The following is a 26,674-nucleotide window of genomic DNA, read 5'->3' on the forward strand; positions in this document are numbered from 1 at the left end:
GAGCCATGTAGACGATCAGTCATGGTCCTGAAGACCCTCTGTCGAGGACTGATAGATTGGAACATTGTAAAGTTGGTCATACAGATAAGATTATGCACTTGTAGTTTCGATCGACAAAGGGCAAGAAAAATCTGGCAGATGAGACTTGGGGCAGACAATGGTCTGACATCAATGTTTGGGTATAATTCTAAGATAATGGTGGGCCAAAAATGGTCCAAAATGGTCATGTCTTATGTGTATGGTAGCTAATCCCCCGATAAGTAATGAAAGGTCAGTGATCCCAGAGCCCGATGTACTCACCAGTTGACTTTGCCTTCTCTTGGATCATCCAATAATACTCGTATAATGTACAGAAGGCAACTCAGCAACTTTAGAAAGAAGTTAAACAATCTGACCCTCAAACCTGGAAAACACAAAGGTAAAGTAAGCAAAGCTTGCACCAGAGCTCCCTATAGTAGTGCCACCTTGGAAGGGTAGAAACCATATCGCATAGCTCCTCTTCCTGTCTGGGTCGCCCTGTGGTGGGAGGGGCAGACTCCATTTTACTTAGCTTCTCCCTATCTCTCTGTCAACCCATGGTAGGTGGAGCAGACTCCATGTCACATAGCCCCTCCCACTTGTCTAGGTCACTCGGTGGTGGGAGGAGCATATTCCATGTTATATACCCTTATCCTTCTGTTGTGTATTAAATACTTACTTGATCTCTGATTTTTAATAAAGAACAGTTTCAGACGTTCCTTGAAGGAGTTCTCATTCACATAAAATTCTACTTGGACCCTAAAAATAAAATTAAAAAAGAGAGAATGTCACCCATGTAATGTCAGGACATAATTTCAAATGCTACTATAACTTAATAAAGGGGGCATTAATGTAGTAACAACCCTAAATCCAGGCCACACTTAAGTCATAAAAAGTTGAGAACTATGACATTAAATCACAGGTCAGATTTTCAATGTCTTAATCCTCTTCTCATGCTGAGTGTAATGCACTTACATGCAAGTCACTTCCCATCACCAGTGGAGCTTACAACCCAAGGCCTAAAGGCCATCAGGGGCATGTGATTGACACTCAAAAGGAAAATGTATCAATCTTAAAGGCCCTTCAAGTTGTCAGAAATGTTTTATTTCACCCTTTCGAATATACAGTCAGGGCTATATTATAGGGAGGGCACAAAGGACACATCCTGGGCCTCCTAGGGGTGAAGGCATGGGCATGAATGTATGTTGCTGATCCCTCAGAAGTCTTAAGAAGTTCCTCTCCTATCTGCAGCTGTGGTAGGGGATGAGGTGGTGTCTGCAACACTAATCCAAGCTAAATATAAAGATGTTCATAAAAATTAGACTAACGGCACCCAAAATCGCCAATTCAGCAGGACCAGCCGAAGATCTAATGTCTAGTAGGTGTTGGCTGATGGCATTTCAACAGGCCTGGTGCTTTGTCTGCAATGGAAATAAGCACCCATGAGAGGTGTCTGGCAGTAGCTCACTCTCCTGTCCCCACTGAAAACACCTGCACACTCAACGGAACCGAGTGGTCGGAACATGTATTCATTAGACATTGAAAGTGACCCCATACTGTGATAGCAAGGGATGTTTATTGCCCCCACTGCCGTGACATCCACAGTGCCCGAATATCAGTCCCAGTGACACTGCCAAGTTTACTTTTTCACAATCCCACACTTAGGGATCAGGTAGGCTGGGCACTAGAGGTGGAACGGGGTCCCAACTAAATATTTTGTCCAGCAGCCCCCAGCAACTTCAATAGTACTCTGCATACAGACCTTCAGATCATCACAGTGATCCTTACTGAGATAGCAAGAGGTGTTGGTTGCTCACATTGCAGTCCCAGGCTGACTTTTCTACACTCCCATGGTGGCCATCTAGAAGAGTCTCAGAAGCTTTTGGAGTTTTAGACTCCAGACATGTTGAAGGCAACTTGGAGAAGTCAGTTTGTACCCGCTGGCATCTCCTCTCTCCCGGAAGGCAGTCCGTTCCTGTCTGCTTCCTACTGCTCACTCCCTTCGGTCACATGCGCTCTCCCCAGTTCTTATCGGGTCAGCCTGCACATGTTCTACTCTGTCCCCATCCAACGGCATCATTATATAGGGCACCTTTCCCTATGGGAAGGTTCCTGAGCTGGAGGTTCTTAGCTTGTCTAGTCCTGTGAAGGTTCGCTATTGTATTGTTCTGACCTCTGCCTGTTTACCATATTGACCTTGTGCTGTCTGTCATAGCTGCCTGATCACTGTATTGGCCCTATGCCACCTGCCCTTACCTACTGCCTGTCCTGACCTCGGCTTGTCCACTGACTATGCTCTTGCTTGTCCTCTTGGTGCAATGGACCGGTGTCTCTTGACCACCCTGGGTCAGCAGCTTCTGAAGAGAGCCTAATCCTAGAGTTATTGGCTCAGTGGCCCCTGCAGTAAAGTTCAGATCTTCATATGGGGGTGAAAGAATGAAAACCAGGGGTCTACCTTGACAACCCTCTCAGGACTGGCCCCAAACCAAATCCATTCAGTATGCTCAGTGGGTCCATTCCCCATTGTGTTACAGTCTGCTTCTGAAGTGATAAAACCATTACAATTTGGCAAAATGAGTAATACCCAAATGGGTACATCTGGAAAGCGGTACACAATGAGACTACTTCTTCATCCTACATTTTCCCAGCCTTTGAACCTTTCTTCTGCGCTCAATTTCTCTGGCTCCTCTCAGCAGAAACCATCTCTTCTGGCTTTTCAAGCCTAGTTATTCAGCAGGCATTGATTGCCTGCCAGCTTAGCAGCATCATCTGTACATCCTTCATCTCCTTTAAATAACCCTACTTCAAAATAAATTATTGCGGCGTATTGTACTAGCATAATCCCTTGTCTTGCCACACAAAAAAAATCCTCGAATTGAAGCTGATACTGAACTTCTGGCGGCTAAATCCATTAGAAGTCATTAGTCTTTGCTACGACTTCTAGATCTATTCGACACCCTCAATGCAGTTGACCCTTCTGGATGACCCTTCGTCTTCTGACCCGAGAGGCTCTGGTTAACTAGACTTCTTGATTTGTAATGTAGACTGTCTGTGTCTCGACGGGGTTGGCACTGGCTATACCAAGTGCAGTGTCTATGGCAACCCCCTGTTCTTCACCCTTTAAGTGATTCTACATTTTAAGAAACACTTTTTCTTGTGTAATATAGAATGGTATTATGAGCAATTTCCCGATATCTACCTTTTACTAAGATGTCACAGAGCAAAGTGGCAGAGAGCAGGAAAATTTAATTCCCTACTGCCATCGGCAGATCTCATTACCAGGGCCCATATTTTGTAAATCAGAGGTGATAACCTCCTGACATCCAGCATCTGGGACAATTGTCCCTCCACCACCTTGGTCTTGGTCCTTATTTTCACTTGGGCCCACTGGACAAATAAATAAGATGTATTAGGTTATTGATGACTCTAAGTAAGTGATTGGCGCCAAAGTCTCCTGCAAATGAGGTTGTCCTCTGCTAGACCTGTAGGGCCAACTATTGTGTGGGCATTGGTAGATCATCTAGTTCGCTGTTGGGCCATTTCAACGTCCCCCTTCTTTCTATGCTTCTCTTTGAAGAAATGTAATGAGTCGTCCTGGTACTCTATAATGTATCTCTAAGGGAGAGTTCACATCACCGTTCTTCTGATCCGTCAGAAGAACAGGAATTAAAGAAAAAAAACAAAAGGATTCTGTAAAATGCACATTTGGCATCCGATTTGAATGATTTCCGTCTGAGATCATTTTTTTTAGAGGGAAAAAAGTACTGCATGCAGCACAAATCAGAAGAACGGAAAAATAATGGTGATGTGAATGCTTCCTTAGTTAATGATCTCAAAGTCTCCTCAAGGTTTCATAAATGGTCACTTATACGTATGAGAGCGCCAGCTGCTCCCTCGCCAGTCCCCAGTGTTCATATCTTTCTTCAATTTGGAAGTCAGCGTGTTTATTACAAAGCATCTACTGCTTCTACTTCCTACTAACAAGCCCAGACCTGGTCACTCAGTCTTTCAATCAACCTCCAGCCTGGACATATTTTTCTCTACCTTGATGTTTTCTTCATCTTCTGGTCCACAGTGCAATCCACACAACAAAAAAATCCATATTTTCCCATCACGTTCCCTGCTTCCAGTGCTATTGCGTGTGAGACAATCATCTTAGAAGAAGATGAGGGGTTGTGTAAGCTGTCGGTGGGTTTGGGTTCCCTTTGCAGAGTATTTTGCCACAGATGTACGTTAGAGAAGTCTCTGACTGTTTGTGAGTGGTAATCTATGTACAAGCAATGGTAGATAGCTGCACTTAATAATATCCCTAGGTTGTGGAGATACTTTAGTAATTTATTGAATTTACCTTGATCAAAACAGATAGAGGAAATTAGAGGATACTAGAGGACATTAAAGGTCAAAACGAAATGCTCTCACTAGCTCTGAGTCTGCTGCAGAAAAGGAAGCCACAGGAACAGAGCACAGGATGTGATGTCACAGAAAGGGAGGAGTAGAACAGAGAGCAAAGGCAATGAAATTTACATAATACATTTCAGGAAACCTATAACAAGAATGACCACAGGCTGGCAACATTAACTAACATGATAATGATATAATAACACAAGCAGCTATTTATCTAAACGGAATAAATAAATGCTGGGACAGCACGCTCCCCATCTGAAATCCTAGGATTTCACACTACATACTAACATGAATGTCCATATGATGTTCAAAGAAAATACTGGAACCTGAAAAACAAAAGGCAAGAAAGGAAACACAGTAAGGGTGGACAGGAACAGTCCAATGTCTCGAATTTTAGGAATAGTCTAGAGATGGGCGACTAAATGGAAGAAAGGTTCTTACAAGGTTCCTCAAGGTAAATTAAATAATTTCTCAACGGGTAACAATCTCAGATGCAGGCCTGATGAAGTACTTGGGATCGCCTTGTTTTGCGATGGTCACTCCCACCTTACGTACCTTGCCATCTTCATTGGTGAAGATTTTTGAGATGAGACCCATAGGCCAGGAATTTCTTTCTACCTTCTGGTCTTTCTTGAGAACAAGATCTCCTATTTGTAAGTTTGGCTTGACCGTCTTTAAAGAAGGGTTAAGTACTCCTTTTTCCACCTGCTCCAGAAACAATTGGACAGATGTTGAACATGTTTCCACCTTTTTTGATATAGGTTACCAGAAGAAGACTCTTCAGGTGGATTAGGAATAGATCCAAACTTCTGAGTGTGAAGGGTTGCTGGAGTGAGAATGGCAGGGGATTCTGGATCCATAGATACAGGTACAAGGGGTCTTGCATTGACGATAGCAGATACCTCAGCAAGGAAGGTAATCAAAGTCTCATGGGTGAGCCTTGATAAGCTTGAGTCCATTGATGCCTATAATTCTTTCCCAAACTCTGACTCGCCATCAGAGGCAGCCCTGTGTAGGCCATATGTAGCAACCCTCCTGATGAAGCAATAAAGCGAAACGCGCGTCGAGGAGCGCACGCCAAACCGAGCCAGCCCACACTCATACAGCGCTGAATATAGCGTAAGAAATAGAGATTTGGATCGGCCTAATTTGATACACCGCAGCACTAGATGACATAACTTATAGGTTATATGGTGTCGGTCACAATATCAGTAATACCATCTAAACCCGATCTATAATTATGCTAGATGCATTGTAAGTTGGGATAGCTGTAAGCATAGCCAGAGCCAGCCGTCTGATATTGTATGCTGACCTGGGCGCCCCTGCACAGCTTTCTAACAGCAATATAGCTGTATGTATAGCAAATACCAACTGCTAACAAGTGATATTAATGTGGACTGTCTTTTATGGCACTCTGTATGATCTCTGCATTCATGTGTTTTTTTGTATATGTCTTTTATGTCATTTAATAATAATTTTAAAAAAATATTTTAAAGGATATTATATAGTACCGATTTCTCTTTGGTTGATACATATGTAGCAACAGCAGGTGAAGGACTGTTACTGAACACGTTTACCTTCATGCGGTAGTCAACCATTTCCTTGCTGGTGTCATTTTTTTTATGTGGTCTTGCCGTACGATAAAGCAATGGAATATTTGTTCAATGTCTGCAGTAATGGCAACTGGCTCCTATCTGAATCTCATAAGTACTCCTACCAGATTATTGGTCAGGTTTGGACTGGTGAGAACGACGTCGTTCAAAGATACGCCATTATGTTTGGCACTTGAGTCGAGTACCACTCTTATCTGGTTTGGTTTCCGTGGGGGATATACTCCAAAGGAGAGAAGGTACCAGCATTCTTCATGCTCTTGCAAAGGTGGAGCCGGCTCTGCATGGTCATTGTGAAATATCTTTTCCATGAAGGCCACAAAATTATTTTTCATTTCGGGTTTGTTTTTTAACATATGTTACAAGGACATGAATCTGGATAGTGCCTGTTCCCGGTTGTCAGGAAGTCTGGCTCTTACAGCACGGAAAGGTAAAGGTGCAACCCAGTGGTTAGATGCATTTTTGAAGAATCCATTGTCCATTATTTTAATAAACTCTTTGTCATCCATGGACAAGGCTAATCGGTTGTCCTCTGGTGTTGTACAAAACACTGATCATCCTAAGTTGTCATAAAGGGTAGGAATAATGTCTGGTGCCTTAAGGAGGTTGGAAAGCTTTTCCTTTACCTCGTAATGATAAACACATGGCTTAAAGCGAGTTGTGCGACTATTTTTTAATTAGCACAAAAGTTTTGAAGGAATTCACTTGAGATGGTTTGTGACTCTTATTTATACATAAATTGCCCACAATCACCCAGCCTAAATCGAGTCTCTGTGCATATGGGGGCGTTGTCAGGACCGTTGCATTGTTGCCACACCTTGTGGACTCTCAGAATGTCTGTCCTGAGCAAGAGTAGGACATCAGCATTCATGTCCATAGGAGAAATCTCATTAGCTAGATGTTTTAAGTGGGAATAATGGTATGCAGCTTCTGGTTAGGAATTTCATCTTTCATCGGGTATCTGGTCGCATTCAATTAATGTTGGCAAGAGTATATGAACATTCCCTTTAATGGAGGAGATAAGGTATCTAGTGGCTCTTCTGCCATAAGTCTCTACACGACCAGTAAAAAGTGTTTAGGGTGTATGGTGTTGCTTCTACCGTTATGCCAAAGATCTCAAAGAATTTAGGTTTCGCCAGAGACCTATTGCTTTGTTCATCTATAATGGCGTACATTCTGGTGGCCTTTTTATATTGCCGTTCTTGGTAGACGTTAACCAAACACACTTTTGCACAGCACTTGGAACCAGTCTCCTTGCCACATATTTCCATACAGGAGGAGGAGACAGTCGTTGCAGCTAGCTCTTGAGCCGGTGGCTCCCCGCCATGAAGTGCGACGGCATTGGTTGCGGCTTAAGGAAAAGCGTTGTCTTGAGGTAAAGTAGGATGCATTGCTGTAACATGCTTGTCACTGCTGCATTCTGCACACCTGATGATAGCTTTACAGTCTTTTGCCACATCACTTGACGAAGCACAACACTTGTAACACACTCCAAGCTCTTTGAGTGTCTCTCTGCGTTCTTGCAAAGTCTTTGCCCTGAGCCCACAACATTCTTTTAAAGGAAGAGGTCTTTTGTGGATAGGGCACATGCGATTAGGGTCCCTTTCTTTAAGGACGGGGGTGTCCTTCCTAGTAGTGGATTTTGCAATAAGTGGGACGTTTGTTTTCCTAATGGATACTGTTCCTCTTAAGTCTCTACGTTTACTTGTTGTGTTGTCGTACCTTGAGCATGAGGATGAAGCAGGTAGAGTGTATTCTGAGAAGTCAAAGCTGGGATCATTATTCTTCCGAGCTTGGTCACGGATGAATCTGGAAAAATAAAAGAAAGAGGGAAAAGACACATTGTGTTCTCTCTTGTATCTGGAGCCCTGGTCTGCCCATTTTTCTTGCATGCTGTGTGGTAGTTTCAATACAATTGGATTGACACCATGGGCAGTATCAAGGTAACTCGGTCCTGGCAGATGTGGGTCCATTTTAGGCAATCCTAATTTCTTTAGTAGGTCGCTCAGATCCTGGAGCTTGCGATTGTCCTTGCTAGTTATCTTTGGGAAGGCTTGAAGTCTCTTGAATAAGGCGCTTTCTGTAGCTTCAGAACTGCCATAGGTCTGTTCAAGTCTCTTCCATGCTGCAGCGAGACCTTCCTCTGAGTGGCCTGCATGAACTGCTCTTAATGTCCTTACGTGTTGTGCTGATTCTGGGCCTAACCAGTTTATAAGTCAAGTTCTTCCTTGGCAGTGAGGTTAAAGTCGCTGATTACTGCTTTAAAGGTCGATTTCCAGGCTCTATAGTTTTCAGCATGGTCATCATACTTCGAGAGGCTAATGTATATCAGCTCCCTGCGCATCATGTATCTGGCAAAATGTCTGATCTCCCATTCCTTGCTGCTGGATTGCATTGTGGTGTACTGGGGCATATAGACGCTCTGGCACATAAGGCAGAGATTGATCAGGACAGAATGATGTGGCATAAGGATTAAGCTGGGGTTTAGTCTCTGGATCAGCTGGCTCGACGCTAGAAATTACATTGTTATTGGTGGGTGACGATATCTGCTGCTTTGTGGATTCACCCAGTTGGTGATTTAGAAAGTGGTGTTGGTACATGCGATTTAGCAGGGGGAGCAGGCGATGATTGTCTTAACACATATCTGGCAGTGCGGTCAGCTGGGTCTTTCACTTCTCCTGGGATGAAACAGTTTAGGTTGGTACCTTGCCCTAATGTTTGCTCGAAGACCTTCAGTTTAGCTAAGGTAGCTGCTTCTTCCCTTTCTGTTTGGAGAATTATTAGTTGGGCTTCTGTCTCTGCCTCCATCTTCACCATTTCTGCCTCCTTCTTTGCTATCTCAGCCTCCATTTCTGCTCTCTTCTTTGTGATCTCAGCCTCCTTAGCAAAGTAACTTCTTACACTAGCTTCTTCTGCTTCTGCCCGGATCTCTATAAGCTTGTCATGCAACGCCGACCTTCCGGAACGAGAGGTTTTGAAAGATAAAAGCGTATATTTGGTTGAAGTTGATCGATGGGATCTCACTTCTTGCAAGTGTACGATGCAGAGTTCTGCCTTACTCTTAGTGTCTTGTACTAAGGCATCCTTCTCTTGGAGGAGATTCTTTCTCTCTCTCAACTCTTCTGAGGCATCATTAAAATCGGAGTTGCTCAGGAAAGTGATGTACTTAGTGGACATAGGTGTTAGTTAAACGATTCAACGCTGTGGTTGACTTTGGTGCATCATTGTCATAGCGTGAAAGAGCTGCTATATAGAGTTCAGTTCTTTGCCATAAATCATTTAAATTGTCACTGAACTCTTCTTTGGTCGCCTCAAAGTTCTCTCTAATCTTTTGTGTTGGTTTGATAACACGATTAGATCGTACAGTTGGTTCTTCAGTGAACATGGACTCTGCTTCCTGAATATCTGGGTTTTTGGGAGCAGGGTGAGTTCCCTTGACCGAGAAATCCAAGGAGCCTCTTGTGGACATGTTATTCATGTTTAAGAGGTACTGTCTCTTTCTTTAAGAAAGGATTTCAGCTTACTCACTGTGCTTATGAAGCCACGTGCATGTAATATAGCGGACAGCTCTCATCTTGCTTGCAGACTGCGAGTAGATATGCAAAGACTGTAGATTTAGTTTGTCTATTCTGCTACAGATGTACATTAGAGAAGTCTCTGGTTGTGAGTGGTAATCTCTGTACAAGCAATGGTAGACAGCTGAACTCACTAATATCCCTTAGGTCGTGGTACCAGTTGCATGTGATAATCCAGTGAGGACAATACATTAATAATGCTTTGGTAATTTATTGAGTTTACCTTGAGCAAAACACATAGAGGAAATTAGAGGATATTAGAGGATATTAGAGGTCAAAACGAAATGCTCTCACCAGCTCTGAGTCTGCTGCAGAAGAAAGCACACAGGAAGAGAGCACAGGATGTGATGTCACAGAAAGGGAGGAGTAGAACAGAGGGCAAAGGCAAAGGCAATGGAATTTACATAATACATTTCAGGAAACCTATAACGAGAATGACCACAGGGTGGCAGCATTACATAAAATTATAATGATATAATAACACAGCAATTTATCTAAATGGAAGAAATAAATGCTGGGACAACACACAGAGATGCAGCTGATGAAGGGAATATTACAGGCAATGCTCCCTGAGAAAGTGATAGGGAGAGAGCAGAGCCTCTAGGTGTAACGGCAATGCCCCCATTGCTCCTAGAGGCTCAGTTGCATACATAAAAGATAATTTTTCTCAGCAATGTGGGCACATATGAACATGGGACCAGCACAGATGCCTTCAGCTGCTCTGTACTGCCTTTGATATAAGTTGCTCTGAAACCAGGTGCCCTTGTCCTTATGGCTGGTTACTTCTCGGACTCTCTGCATGCTGTTCACATGTTCTCCTCAGGAACCTGTTCGGCGCTAGCTGCACCGACTGGAACAACTGTACTCCTCAGCTTCCTGCCTGGACTAAAACTCTCCTTTCTCTGGTGGTCCTGACCAAGGATCTGATGCCCGCTAGAGCGGTTAGATGTTATAGCAGCATCTCTGTTTGTTACATCCCCTAAGGGCCTACTTACGGTACTTGACTTTAGATGCCGCGGACCCACTTGCAGCTTAGCTCTAATGAATGGTGCTGAGGAGCGAGCAGACAGGTGGTGGCTGTCTGCACATTGCAACAAGAAGGGTCATGTCCCTTCTTGGCGTGGTCGCATCTTTAAACCTCCGGCCTGCAAACTGCAGCGCTGCCTCCCATTGAAAACAATAGGAAGCAGACACCACACAGCCACCAAAATTCCACCGGCAAGTTCCGTCATGTGAACGGGCCCTAATAGCATTTATCCAACATCTGAACATACTCTGGATCTGTGGCCCCTAGAGTCACATGTTCATGTATGATCTGGAGCTGGACCCCCGGAGTGTCTTTTAGAAGGTATGAGCCCAGTGCGGTGAGGTTATTTCACGTATTTCTCCACTTATCTCCCTCTTTTACCAGTTATCTCTTCTTCACGGATTATTGGCGGCATAATATGCGCCGTATCCCGGCCAATCAGCTGTCTACGTTCTATCTTTCACGTGATGAATTGTTAAATGGATTGAACACAGTTAATTGTGGATTGTTTGCTCTGTATTACCTACAGGCACAGAGCGAACAAGCAATTTCTCAGGCCGCGATCCTAGGTGTAATTCCCACACCTTCCCGTCCTCAGAATCGAATGCACAGAACATTCCATTACTTTCACTGAATGTAACATTCGTGAGCGGTCGATCCATACGGTCAATAGGATGTCACAAGACTGAACACAGATGGGGCGATTTCCCCCTTATGGTCCTTAAAGGGCAACACACTAAACATCATTTACGTTGACCATTGTATCCCTCAGTCAGAGACATTTCCATCTGTGATAACTGGTGGTACAGATAAATTACACAGAATTGTATTTTTGTTGGTATATAATATGTATCATGGAAAAAACAATCCATAATTTTTTGAGATTTTTTTTTAATTTGTCTTTATACCATTCACCTTGCAGTTATTAGAACTTGTCTCCTATTTCTGAGGCCCATTTAGATTGCATAATACCAAATTTGTATTTTCTGTAGGTTTTTATGTTTTACCTAAATTGTTTTTCTGACTATAACTGATGACCTATCAGCAGGGATCTGACCCCCAGGACCCCTGCCGATCAGCCCCGATGCTCTTGTAAGTGCCACTTTCTCCTCTCGGCTTACCAAGCACAGCACCGTACATTGTACAGTGGTTGTGCTTGGTATTGCAGCTCAACCCCATTCACATCAATAGGCCATGTGACCGATGAACGTGACATCATTAGCCTAGGGGGTAAGCTGCGAGAAGGCTGCGGTGCTCACAGCAGTGCCGATGCCTTCTCAAACAGGTACTGATCACCTATCCTGTTAAAGAGTGTCAGAAAAACCCTTTAATAAAGCAATATTTTGAATATTTTACTACATTTTTTAGTCCCCCTAGGGTGCTTGATCGCTGGTATAATACACTGTAATGCCTCTGTAGTGCAGTGCATTGTGCCTGCCAGTGTAATGCTGAAAGGCATCCTATAAGGCCCTGCCTCTGACATAAATGGTGATTGTGAAGAAGTCCTCGTTCGTGACACACATAAGTGCATATTCTGTTTTTTTTTTGCAGACCACATCCCATTTATGCATGGCCCCACCTCTTTAATGCACGTTTGGGGGCCAGGTCTGAGTCTGATGATACAGCATCAAAGTGCCACATACAGCTGAAGCCATGGAGGGCTGTTTTGCAAAAGAAAGCAGCCTTCCATGCCACACCTGGGAGATTTGCCAGCTCTTTCGGGAATCTGGAAACCATTATGTGTGTATATGTATGTAGTCTTCTCTGTATTAACTCAGACCAGTCCTCTTGGGCTCCTGGCTGTCAACTGGAGTCAAGAGGATTGACGGAATGAGGAGAGGTGAATATTTAAAGGGGTTGTCCCATGAAAAATATTCTACAGTTTTCAAACCAGCAACTGGATCTGAATACTTTTGTAATTGCATGTCATTAAAAATTTGGCATATCCACTGAGTTATTCAATAAAAGTTATCTGTATAGCGCCACCTACTGTTTGTTTTGTTTCTCATTTATTAGATCTCACTGAGAAGGCCACACATGCTCAGTTTCATCCTTCAACTGCCTCCTGAGCTGTGATAGGGAGAGCTGAGACACGCCTCCTGAGCTGTGATAGGGAGAGCTGAGACACGCCTCCTGAGCTGTGATAGGGAGAGCTGAGACACGCCTCCTGAGCTGTGATAAGGAGAGCTGAGACACGCCTCCTGAGCTGTGATAGGGAGAGCTTAGACACGCCTCCTGAGCTGTGATAGGGGGAGCTGAGACACGCCTCCTGAGCTGCAGCAGAAAACACACTCCCCTGAGCTGCCAGCTTGATATAAATCTATCAGAGCAATGAATGTGAAGATCTCTGGATCCATGTGAGGTCCAGGGCTGGTTCTAGCTTTGTTACAAAGAGATTGTCATCTTCTATATGATGTCTGATTTTATTTTTTTACATTATTCATGGAATAACCCCTTTTATCACTACATGGTACCCAGGAGACTTGTCTGCACTTCCAGACGTCCAGGGGGTCTCCCATTTTTTAGGAGCCTCCTGGACATTCCATATTGTCCAAATTCATCTGACCAGGAAAGCTCTAGGGAGAACAGAGTACAGGACCTGAGGGGGAGGACCATGACAAGGATTTAAACATTTGTCATTTCCCTCTCTCCCCCTTGGGGCCTATACTAAGTATTCCACAGATTGTGCCTTTAAGGTCACCGATATGGTGGTTTTATGACAACTCCCACCATCTGGTGAACCTGTAGCCTGAACGTCTTGTAGGGCTTGCTCTCATAATCACTGCATGCTGTTTACGCCGGTCTCAGGTGTGACCAGCGGCATCAGACCACGCAGCCCACCGTTCCTATCAGCAGGAACCCAGCTGCCTCAATTTCAGTTACATAAGATGTCGGCAACTGCCCTGCCATGGCGGAGGATCTGCGCCACCGTCTTTACCTCGACTCTAATTTCGCCCAGCTGCAAGCTGCATTGTCTGCGTTAACCCCTGCTCTTCCAGGAGAGCTGGAGACACCGCGCGGCTTCCTGTAGAAGATGCAGTCATCCTGCGTGACCATATAATTAGATGTATAACCAAGGGAATGACAGCAGGAACACACTCCCTAATATACACTGGTGCAGTAGATCTACAAATAATACCTTTTTGGGGGATAGCTACAGATATGTGTGATGGCACATTGTATGTGCCAGTGTGTGGGTGGTGGCACATTCATCCTCCACCTCACCTTCCAGAAATCCTATAATGGATGCTCCATAACATTACCACCCGTCCAGTAACAGGGCTCAGGTAGCTAAGCAATGCCACATGCCATACTGCCATGCAAGTAAGTGCCGAAATAGTGCACCCACATGGTTACGGTAAGCAGCGTGGCTTTGAGTCTCAGTTTAGTGCCCGGTGCATCTGTTTGGTTGCTTTTCTTTTTTACAGATTCACTCTTGCATATGGCTAGGGTGGTGCCAGTTTAGTGCCATGCTACAATGCCTCCGTGAATACCAGTTCTAGCGCCCCCCCCCCCCGACTTACCCATTGGTGTCCTAGAATCCATAAGTACCAGTCTCAGAGCACCCATGGGTAGCCACCTTGGTGCCCCACCCCATGCCACAGAGATCACCCAAGTAGTAGCACCTATGACAGTCACAGTCACCCTATGAGTGGTTAGCACAAGTGGTACCACCAGCCTTCGTGCCCCGTCAGCGACAGCCACGGTAGTCCAGCATCCGCTTCACGGCCCCTAACATACAAAGGGTTGTCAATTTTCTATCAGGTCCATAGGTGATGATGGCTTAGGGGGTACAGATTATTAATAGGGGGGTTCTATGTTTTGTGGGCAGATAAAATGGTTGCGAGAAGTGAATTTTGTGAGAGGGAGAAGGCATGGTATCGTGATAGCAGCGGGCGGCCATAATAGACAGAAGTTACTTTTTTTTTACCTGAGCAGTTTCCCTCCAAAAAAGCTGAGAGAACCTGATGGGGAGCAGACTGCCGCCCCGGCGATTAACGCTATAATCTGTTCGTTCCGGCAGGTTACGTTGCGATTTCACGCTTGACGGAAAAATGACAAATACAGTTTATCAGCCCAAAGAGCGGAACGGTGGAGAAGATTAAATGCGCAAGCGGGAAGCCTGCGCGGAAGAAAATGGAAGTTAGCTGCTCAGAAGGCGAGAGGGAAACACATTTACATGGAGGACGGTAAAGCGAGCGTCCGGTGAAGCGTGCAGCAGCGATGATAACAATGGCAGTCGGTGTTGGCATGGCAACGGGGGGAGACAACATGGAGGAGATGACACAGGGCACAAGAAGGAGCGCTTCTCCCCAATATATACAAGTCCTCGAGTCGTCTTTATGGTTTTCAGAATTTCTTTATATCCACATACCTATCGCATCTGGGAAAGATGGGTGCCAGCTAGAGATGGGCGAATCAATTCTGAACTAATCGGATTCATCACCAATTTCACTACAATTCTTCTACAAAATTATTCCGAAGTTGTGGTATGGTTTGAGGGCTGAATATTTGGGTCTGGTCTGAGGTGTCCTGCCGTTTGAATATTGGGGTATGGCCTGGGGTGTGAATTCTGGACTCTGAATACTGGAGTCCAGGGTCTGAATATAGAGAACTGGTGGATGGCATGATCTGAGGTCTAAATATTAGCGTATGGCCTGGGGTCTGAATTATGGAATTACATTTTGGACCCTGAACACTGGAGTCTGGCCTCTGAATATTGAGGACTGGCCTGTGGTATGGTCTGAGGTCTGAATTTTGGGCTCTGAATACTGAAGTCTGGGGTCTGAATATTAAGTACTAGCCTGTGTTATGGAGGTCTAAATGTTGGGGTGTGGTCTGAGGTCTGACTTATGAGGTGTGAATTTTGGACTCTGAATACTGGAGTCTGAATATCAAGGACTGGTCTGTGGTATGGTCTGAGGTCTGAATACTGGGGTATGGCATGGGGTCTGAATTATGCCATTTGAATTTCTGACTCTGGTTTGAGGTCTAGAATAATTTTGGAGTCTGGATATAAAGGGGTGAATAAGTCTTTATTATTTATCTTGGCTGAGGTTAATGCGGCAGGAAGTTCTTATAATAAGGGCAATATACAATAAATATTCAGAGAAAAATGTTGCACGCCCTGACAAACCCCACCCCATGGCAAGCCATGCCCTAACAAACCCCACCCCATGGCAAGCCATGCCCTAACAAACCCCACCCCATGGCAAGCCATGCCCTAATGAATCCCACCCCATGGCAAGCCATACCCTAACAAACCCAACTCCATAGAATGCCACGCCCTAACAAACCCCACCCCATGGCAAGCCATGACCTAATGAATCCCACCCCACAATAAGCCACGCCCTAACAAACGCCACTCCATAGCAAGCCACGCCCTATAAACCCTTATCCCATAACAAGCCATGCCCCACCCCATAGCAAGCCACGCCCTAAAAAACTCTATGCCATGACAAGCCACACCCTAACAAACCCCACCCCATAGCAAGCCATGCCCTAACAAACCCCACCCAATGGCAAGCCATGCCCTAATGAATCCCACCCCACAATAAGCCACACCCTAACAAACCCCACCCCATAACAAACCCCGGAATAGTGAATGGGTCCTCCAACTCATGTAAATAAAGAGGAATCGCTGTACAATTTTCTAATACATTATATGTCAATCTTCACCATTTTCAAGATCTCTGATTGCTGTTGGTGAATAGAAACATCCGGAGGCTAATCACACACATACAGACCAATTATTTTAATTTAAGGAAATTTGTTTCTGCCCTACTCCAGCTCACAGCTGAGGGATCGTTACAGTGTATCAGGCCTAAATACAGATCGCTTCTACCCACACTAATACAATGAAGCAGCGGCTATGTGAGCAGGGCTAGGGTGTAAGTGAGGTCTAAAGGAGGAATCAGACTCTCACAGCCCTGCACTGATGAAATATGACGCTTCCCCTTTAAATGCAGCTGACGGCTGACATGGCAGCGATTATTCTTGCTGTCGCTTATGACAGCGATTTACCCCAAATACTAGAAAATCAATAGCGCCTGACATTTGGCCCGTACACGGCATATTCATTACTGTCATGTGTCTGCAGCCCAGCCATTTATCTCAATGCCGAACGTCAAATCAGAAGAGGATAAAGAGCGCAATCCTGTGTCCAGGAAAACCATGGACGTAATCAGGAGCCCGGACTCCAAACCCATACAGCTTAGGGTGGGCTCACACTAGCGTTAGGGATTCCGTTATGGCTTTCCGTTATAATATGGTTATAACGGAAAATAACAGAATCCATAAGACGGAAGGACGGATGCGTTTTTCACTGCCCATAGACTTGTATTATGACGGAATCCAAAATGGAAGCCTTTAAAAGGCATTCAGTTTGGTTCCCGTCCTAATAGAAGTCTACGGGGATCAAAACGGATCCGTCTGGTTCTCGTTATGCAAGACGGAAAACAAAGTTCTGTCGACAGGACTTTGTTTTCCGTCTTGCATAAGGGACCCAGACGGATCCGTTATGCTTTCCCATAGACTTCTATTAGGATGGAAAGCAAACGGCTTTTAAAGGCGTCCGTTTTGCATTCTGTCTGGGCATTCCGTTATTTCCCGTTATAACCATGTTATAACGGAATCCCTAACGCTAGTGTGAACCCACCCTTCCCTGCACTGATACATTGTAACAACTGAGAATACATAGGTTGGAGGGCACTCGGTTATCTGGTGTTGCATAGAGTAGTCAGATACGTATTTGTAAAAAATATAGATATATTTTTATTAATAATAAATAAAAATAAAAAATTTGGATAAAAATAAAATAAAACTAAGAAACCTTACAAAAGGAAAAGTAGATCCCCCAGAGCTGTACATCAGCCTTAGGCTTCATGCACACCACCGTGGTGTGTTTTGCGGTCCGCAAATGGCAGTTCCGCAAAACACGGATGGCGTCCGTGCGCGTTCCGCAATTTGCAGAACGGCACGGATACCCTTCAATATAAATGCCTATTCTTGTCCGCAAAGCACGGACTAGAATAGGACATGTTATATTATTTTTGCGGGGCCACGGAATGGAGCAACGGATGCGGACAGTACACGGAGTGCTGTCTGCATCTTTTGCGGCCCGATGGAAGTGAATACGTCCACATCCGAGCCGCCGTTTTTGCGGACCAAAACAACGGCCGTGTGCCTGAGGCCTTATACAGTAGTGATTCGCAGCCTCACAGTCCCAGGCTAATTCCCCCGGTGGGCCCCTGAGCACGGTGGGCCCCTGGTCTCCCACCCCCTGCACAGTTTATTATTATGGACACGATCAGATAACTGAGATGACTTCTAGGTGTAGAGGAAAGCTATCAATGTCCTCTTCTCCCTAGGACCTTCTCAAAGTTGCTGCAGGGACCCCCTTATTCAATCATCTGGTATTATCTAGCTGCTGTGTGAGCAGGTACGTACGGTGGGCCCCAAAATCCATTTTACTGGTGGGCTCTGGGCACCCCAGTCCGACACTGAGTAATACTGTGAGGGGGTGAATCTACATATATTCAATAAAACCTTAACAATGGGAAGAGGATATAAAGAGGACCGTCCTTATAGTGACACATAAATGCCGTTAGAGAATAGGTCACTCCATTAGATTTTCCTCCAGCTTCAATATGGTAACAATAACGGTCACAGAAATATGCGGAGATAACAGTTGTCCGCAATTTTCAGACACCAACTGGAGTACTGTTAGTATTTGCGAATGCTGTATCAATAAAATCCTTCTTTTGTTGTTTGTACAGCCGGTGTGCAGGTGACAGATAGCCAGTCTATAGTGCCATGTCCTGGATTTGCAATAGAAAAGTTGATACTTAGGCCTCTTTCAGACGGGCGTTGCGGGAAAATGTGCGGGCGCGTTGCCGGAACACCCGCAATTTTTCCGTGTGAGTGCAAAACATTGTAATGCGTTTAGCACTTGCATGAGAAAAATCGCGCATGTTTGGTACCCAAACCCAAACTACTTCACAGAAGTTCAGGCTTGGGATCAGTGTTCTGTAGATTGTATTATTTTCCCTTATAACATGGTTATAAGGGAAAATAATAGCATTCTGAATACATAATGCATAGTACAATAGCGCTGGAGGGGTTAAATAATTTAACTCACCTTAGTCCACTTGATCATGTAGCCCGGCATCTCTTCTGTCTCCTTTGCTGAACAGGACCTGTGGTGAGCATTCATTTCAGGAACAGGACCTGTGGTGACGTCACTCCGGTCATCACATGGTCCATCACATGATCCATCACCATGGTGAAAGATCATGTGATGGAACATGTGATGACCGGAGTGACGTCACCACAGGTCCTGTTCCTGAAATGAATGCTCACCACAGGTCCTGTTCAGCAAAGGAGACAGAAGAGATGCCGGCTGCGCGATCGAGTGGACTAAGGTGAGTTAAATTATTTTTTTATTTTTTTTAACCCCTCCAGCGCTATTTTACTATGCATTCTGTATTCAGAATGCTATTATTTTCCCTTATAACCATGTTATAAGGGAAAATAATAATGATCGGGTCTCCATCCCGATCGTCCCCTAGCAACCGTGCGTGAAAATCGCACCGCATCCGTACTTGCTTGTGGATGCTTGCGATTTTCACGCAACCCCATTCACTTCTATGGGGCCTGCGTTGCGTGAAAAACGCACAAAGAGGAGCATGCTGCGATTTTCACGCAACACACAGGTGATGCGTGAAAATCACTGCTCATGTGAACAGCCCCATAGAAATGAATGGGTCGGTATTCAGTGCGGGTGCAATGCGTTCAACTCACGCATCGAATCCGCACGGAAAACTCACCTGTGTGAAAGGGGCCTCGGAGGTAGTTCATATGTCTTCTATAATAATGACATAGTATCAGTTGTATATAATTGTTAATACCGCATACGTTGCTTTATATTGTTACAAACAGGCTGTCTTCATTGCCACTCTTTGTGTCAGCTAGCCGTCTCTGCGTCCGGGATGCGGCTGGGTTTGAATCACCGCTGCGGGCCGCAATGCACGAACACAGACCGTGGGGCAGCCCCAGCGGATCGCGGACCCATTCACTGTGATGGGTCCGCGGTCCACCCGTTCCGCAAAAAGATAGGACATGTTGGGATGAAACACCATGGAAGCACTCCGTAGGGTTCCGTTCCGTGCTTCCGTTTCGCACTATTCCTCATCTCCAGATTTGCGGACCGATTAAAATGAATGGGTCCACATCCGTGATGCGGACGGCCCATGGAACGGCGTCCGTGTATTGCGGATCCGCATATGCAGTCCACAGCATGGCATGGGACATCTACGGTCGTGTGCAATAGGCCTAAGGCTAATGCACAGCTCACTATGATATATGGGGATCTACTTTTCCTTTTAAAAGGTTTTTTAGTTTTAGTTTTTTTTATCTAAATTTTTGATTTTTCTTATTTTTGTATCCATTTTTATGTTTTCTTGTTAATAAAAATATATCTAGATTTTTTATATCTAGATGCAACACCAGATGACCGGGTGCCCTCCAACCTATATATTCTCATTTCTTTGTTCATTTGACAGCGTCGTGGAGAGAGCGCCTGTACATAATTCTAGGTTAGTAGAGCTGTAACCTAGTTAGATCTGTCCTAAACATTGTAAGTTTGCAACAACTGACTGTACCCGCTCTGATACATTGTAACACCCGACAGAACCTGCACTGATACATTGTAACAACTGACATTACCTGCACTAATACATTGTAACATCTGACGGTACCCGCTCTGATACATTGTAACACCTGACGTACCTGCACTGATACATTGTAACACCTGGCTGTACCTGCACTGATACATTGTAACACCTGGCTGTACCTGCACTGATACATTGTAACACCTGACGCTACCTGCTCTGATACATTGTAACACCTGACTGTACCTGCACTGATACATTGTAACACCTGACGCTACCTGCTCTGATACATTGTAACACCTGACTGTACCTGCACTGATACATTGTAACACCTGACTGTACCTGCTCTGATACATTGTAACACCTGACGGAAACTGTTCTGATACATTGTAACACCTGACTGTACCTGCACTGATACATTGTAACACCTGACTGTACCTGCACTGATACATTGTAACACCTGACTGTACCTGCACTGATACATTGTAACACCTGACTGTACCTGCTCTGATACATTGTAACACCTGGCTGTACCTGCACTGATACATTGTAACAACTGACTGTACCCGCTCTGATACATTGTAACACCTGACTGTACCTGCACTGATACATTGTAACACCTGACTGTACCTGCACTGATACATTGTAACACCTGACTGTACCTGCTCTGATACATTGTAACACCTGGCTGTACCTGCTCTGATACATTGTAACAACTGACTGTACCCGCTCTGATACATTGTAACACCTGACTGTACCTGCACTGATACATTGTAACACCTGACTGTACCTGCTCTGATACATTGTAACACCTGAATGTACCTGCTCTGATACATTGTAAAAACTGACGTTACCTGCTCTGATACATTGTAACACCTGACGTACCCGCACTGATACATTGTAACAACTGACTGTACCTGCTCTGATACATTGTAACACCTGACGGTCGCTGCACTGATACATTGTAACACCTGACGGTACCCGCACTGATACATTGTAACATCTGACAGTACCTGCACTGATACATTGTAACACCTGACTGTACCTGCTCTGATACATTGTAACACCTGACGGTCGCTGCACTGATACATTGTAACACCTGACGGTACCCGCACTGATACATTGTAACATCTGACAGTACCTGCACTGATACATTGTAACACCTGACGGTCGCTGCACTGATACATTGTACCAACTGACATTACCTGCACCAATACATTGTAACACCTGACTGTACCTGCTCTGATACATTGTAACACCTGACGGAACCTGCACTGATACATTGTAACACCTGACTGTACCTGCACTGATACATTGTAACACCTGACTGTACCTGCACTGATACATTGTAACAACTGACTGTACCCGCTCTGATACATTGTAACACCTGACGTACCTGCACTGATACATTGTAACACCTGACTGTACCTGCTCTGATACATTGTAACACCTGACTGTACCTGCACTGATACATTGTAACACCTGACGTACCTGCACTGATACATTGTAAAAACTGACGTACCTGCACTGATACATTGTAACACCTGACGTACCTGCACTGATACATTGTAACACCCGACTGTACCTGCACTGATACATTGTAACACCTGACTGTACCTGCACTGATACATTGTAACAACTGACTGTACCCGCTCTGATACATTGTAACACCTGACGTACCTGCACTGATACATTGTAACACCTGACTGTACCTGCTCTGATACATTGTAACACCTGACTGTACCTGCACTGATACATTGTAACACCTGACATTACCTGTTCTGATACATTGTAACACCTGACTGTACCTGCACTGATACATTGTAAAAACTGACGTTACCTGCTCTGATACATTGTAACACCTGACGTACCTGCACTGATACATTGTAACACCTGACTGTACCTGCTCTGATACATTGTAACACCTGACTGTACCTGCACTGATACATTGTAACACCTGGCTGTACCTGCTCTGATACATTGTAACACCTGACGTACCTGCACTGATACATTGTAACACCTGACTGTACCTGCTCTGATACATTGTAACACCTGACGTACCTGCACTGATACATTGTAACACCTGACTGTACCCGCTCTGATACATTGTAACACCTGACGTACCTGCACTGATACATTGTAAAACCTGACTGTACCCGCTCTGATACATTGTAACACCTGACGTACCCGCACTGATACATTGTAACAACTGACTGTACCTGCTCTGATACATTCTAACAACTGACTGTACCTGCTCTGATACATTGTAACACCTGACGGTACCTCCACTGATACATTGTAACACCTGACGGTCGCTGCACTGATACATTGTGCCAACTGACATTACCTGTTCTGATACATTGTAACAACTGACTGTACCTGCACCAATACATTGTAACAACTGACTGTACCTGCTCTGATACATTGTAACACCTGACATTACCTGCTCTGATACATTGTAACACCTGGCATTACCTGCTCTGATACATTGTAACACCTGACGTACCTGCTCTGAAACATTGTAACACCTGGCATTACCTGTTCTGATACATTGTAACACCTGACGGTACCTGCTCTGATACATTGTAATACCTGACGTACCTGCTCTGAAACATTGTAACACCTGGCATTACCTGTTCTGATACATTGTAACACCTGACTGTACCTGCACTGATACATTGTAACAACTGACTGTACCTGCTCTGATACATTGTAACAACTGACTGTACCTGCACTGATACATTGTAACACCTGACATTACCTGCACCGATACATTGTAACAACTGACGGAACCTGCACTGATACATTGTAGCAACTGACTGTACCTGCACTGATACACTGTAACAACTGATATTACCTGCACTGATACATTGTAACACCTGACTGTACCTGCACTGATACATTGTAACACCTGACTGTACCTGCACTGATACATTGTAACACATGGCGGTACCCGCACTGATACATTGTAACAACTGACTGTACCTGCACTGATACATTGTAACACCTGGCGGTACCTGCACTGATACATTGTAAGAACTGACATTGCCTGCACTGATACATTGTAACCATTGATACTATTTGCCTGCGCAGATATTTTGCTACAGTGTATCAGTGCAGGCAAATAGTATCAATGGTTACAATGTATCAGAGCAGGTAATGTTAGTTGTTACAATGTATCAGTGCAGGTAATGCGCGGGCTGAATTTTCCATAGTTGTTACAATGTATCAGTGTGGGTACAGTCATGTGTTACAATGTATCAGTGCAGGAACAGTCATGTGTTACAATGTATCAGAGCAGGTACAGTCAGGTGTTACAATGTATCAGTGCAGGTACCGTCATGTGTTACAATGTATCAGTGCAGGTACAGCCAGATGTTACAATGTATCAGTGCAGGTACGTCAGGTGTTACAATGTATTAGTGCAGGTAACGTCAGTTGTTACAATGTATCAGTGCGGGTACAGTCAGTTGTTACAATGTATTGGTGCAGGTAATGTCAGGTGTTACAATGTATCAGTGCAGGTACAGTCAGGTGTTACAATGTATCAGTGCATGTACAGTCAGTTGTTACAATGTATCGGTGCAGGTAATGTCAGGTGTTACAATGTATCAGTGCAGGTACAGTCAGTTGTTACAATGTATCGGTGCAGGTACAGTCAGGTGTTACAATGTATCAGTGCAGGTACAGTCAGTTGTTACAATGTATCGGTGCAGGTACAGTCAGTTGTTACAATGTATCGGTGCAGGTTCCGTCAGATGTTACAATGTGTCAGTGCAGGTACAGTCAGTTGTTACAATGTATCAGTGCAGGTAATGTCAGTTGTTACAATGTATCAGTGCATGTTCCGTCAGCTGTTACAATGTGTCAGTGCAGGTACAGTCAGTTGTTACAATGTGTCAGTGCAGGTAATGTCAGTTGTTACAATGTATCAGTGCAGGTACAGTCAGTTGTTACAATGTATCAGTGCAGGTACGGTCAGTTGTTACAATGTATCAGTGCAGGTTCCATCAGATGTTACAATGTATCAGTGCAGGTACTGTCAGGTGTTACAATGTATCAGTGCAGGTACAGTCAGTTGTTACAATGTATCGGTGCAGGTAATGTTAGTTGTTACAATGTATCAGTGCAGGTTCCGTCAGATGTTACAATGTGTCAGTGCATGTAATGTCAGTTGTTACAATGTATCAGTGCAGGTAATGTCAGTTGTTACAATGTATCAGTGCAGGTACTGTCAGGTGTTACAATGTATCAGTGCAGGTACAGTCAGTTGTTACAATGTATCAGTGCAGGTACGGTCAGTTGTTACAATGTATCAGTGCAGGTTCCGTCAGATGTTACAATGTATCAGTGCAGGTACTGTCAGGTGTTACAATGTATCAGTGCAGGTACAGTCAGTTGTTACAATGTATCGGTGCAGGTAATGTTAGTTGTTACAATGTATCAGTGCAGGTTCCGTCAGATGTTACAATGTATCAGTGCAGGTACTGTCAGGTGTTACAATGTATCAGTGCAGGTACGGTCAGTTGTTACAATGTATCAGTGCAGGTTCCGTCAGATGTTACAATGTATCGGTGCAGGTAATGTTAGTTGTTACAATGTATCAGTGCAGGTTCCGTCAGATGTTACAATGTGTCAGTGCATGTAATGTCAGTTGTTACAATGTATTAGTGAGAGAGACTCATGACAACTGATTTCTAAAACGAAAATACTCCACTGTCAGAGAGTTACTGCTCAGGTTGCATTATTAAGGGGCCCCTGGCAAATGGGGCCCTGAGCCATTGACACCCCCCCCCACCCCCCCCCCCCCCCCAACACTGATCCTGGCCCTGCTGCTATCCAGCTCTCCTATAGTATGGCACCCCCCTCCCTAAGAGGCAAAACATAAATCTCCAAAGCCTGTAGGAGGGCCACCTACTGTACCACAGTGTGACATCTAAGCCCCGCGGCCTAGGTGGAGGTGCACCCTCAGCCCCCCTATAGTTACCCTCCTCCACCTACACGTGCCGGCTCTAGTATTTTTACCATTAATATTTTAGCACTATGTGGCGGTGTTATTACGACACTCTAGTGCCCACCAATTATATACAACCATATGGCGGTTGTATCTATATGGAGGTATTATTTATCCACCATCATGGCACAATACATCATTTACGATTTTCCTTTACGTGCCGACAAGCGATTGGTCAGTCATGTGACCGGCTGAACAGCAATGTACGCGCTTCGTCAGCGTCCTCGACACCACAAGCTCCACCTCCTCATTGGCCCACGATTTCAACTTCCGAAAAATGGCGGCATTGAAAGGGCATGATTCTAACTAAAAAATAGAAAAACTAAGAAAACAGGAGGGGTGCCCTTTTAAAGGAGAAGCTGGGAAACGCAGATGTCAGCGACCTGCAGCTGTTGTAAACTACAACTCCCAGCATGCTTTGACAGCCGAATCCTGGGAGTTGTAGTCCCACGACAGCTGCAGAGCTCGACTTTAATGCAGCACGGATACAACAGAAGTAGCTGTCACTTACCCAGAGTCCATTGTGCCCCCTGCCCCATTGTAGCTGCCGAAAAACTTTAGATTGGCCATTTAAGCCCCGCCCACAACCGTAATCAAGCGGCCGGCGATTCTGCTCCGTCCGATCTCCATCTACGGCCAATTACGGCAACATAAACTACTCCATTTAAAAAAAAAAAAAGTATTGTGCTGAATAAAACAACAACAAAAACAAAAAATCCTCGGCCGAAAGAAGCGAAAGCTAAAAATTAGCAGCCCGTTACCAAATTGTCTGCGGTCTAACGCCCTCCCCCATTGTGTAATAGGTTTATATCGCCTCTGCTCCCTTCCATTTATTTATTTTTTTCTTTCTTTCCTCCTCCTAACGATGTCACCTCATTAGAATGACTGAGAGCGTAGCAGGGACACTTAGGATGGGGGGGGAGTTGCCATGGCGATAAGGGCCTGCTGCTGGTGCGCGGGAGGTCTGCCCTCTTACTTTTCTAAATTAAATATAGGGAGAGCGGAAAATCACGTTAGAAGACAATGGGCGGCCTGCGCTTGTGTCTCTGCCGGCAACAAGTCAGACGACATCTGAACTCCGCAGAAACGGGGCCTGGCTGTGAAAGAGCCTGAAAGGAAAACTGCCTGTTGCCCCTAGCATCCAATCACTGCGCAGCTTTCAGGCTGTAGAGCTCTCCTGGAAAACAAAAGCAACGCTGTGATTGGTTGCTAGGGCCACCGCATTCCCTTTCAGTATGTTGATGTACGGAGGGACGCTCTCAATAGATGAAGGGGATACTAGAGAAAAGCGGTCTGTTGGCCCTAGCAACCAATCACTGCGCAGCTTTCAGGCACTACAGCGCTCCTGGAAAATG

The 26,674-nt window shown here is 44.8% G+C and overlaps 1 protein-coding gene across 1 annotated transcript in view; it reads right to left on the bottom strand.

The window, feature by feature from the left end:
• Window positions 1-26,674, bottom strand: part of LOC122927196 (potassium channel subfamily T member 2-like) — a 190,012-nt gene that overhangs the window by 141,235 nt on the left and 22,103 nt on the right. The window contains exons 2-3 of the mRNA XM_044278815.1: window positions 698-777; window positions 301-403 (exon numbers count right to left, since the gene is read on the bottom strand). Coding sequence (XP_044134750.1) covers window positions 301-403; window positions 698-777 — 183 coding nt within the window. The remainder of the gene's footprint in view (window positions 1-300; window positions 404-697; window positions 778-26,674) is intronic.

The sequence above is a fragment of the Bufo gargarizans genome, chromosome 2 (assembly GCF_014858855.1).
Source record: "Bufo gargarizans isolate SCDJY-AF-19 chromosome 2, ASM1485885v1, whole genome shotgun sequence".
Taxonomy (NCBI): Eukaryota; Metazoa; Chordata; class Amphibia; order Anura; family Bufonidae; genus Bufo; species Bufo gargarizans.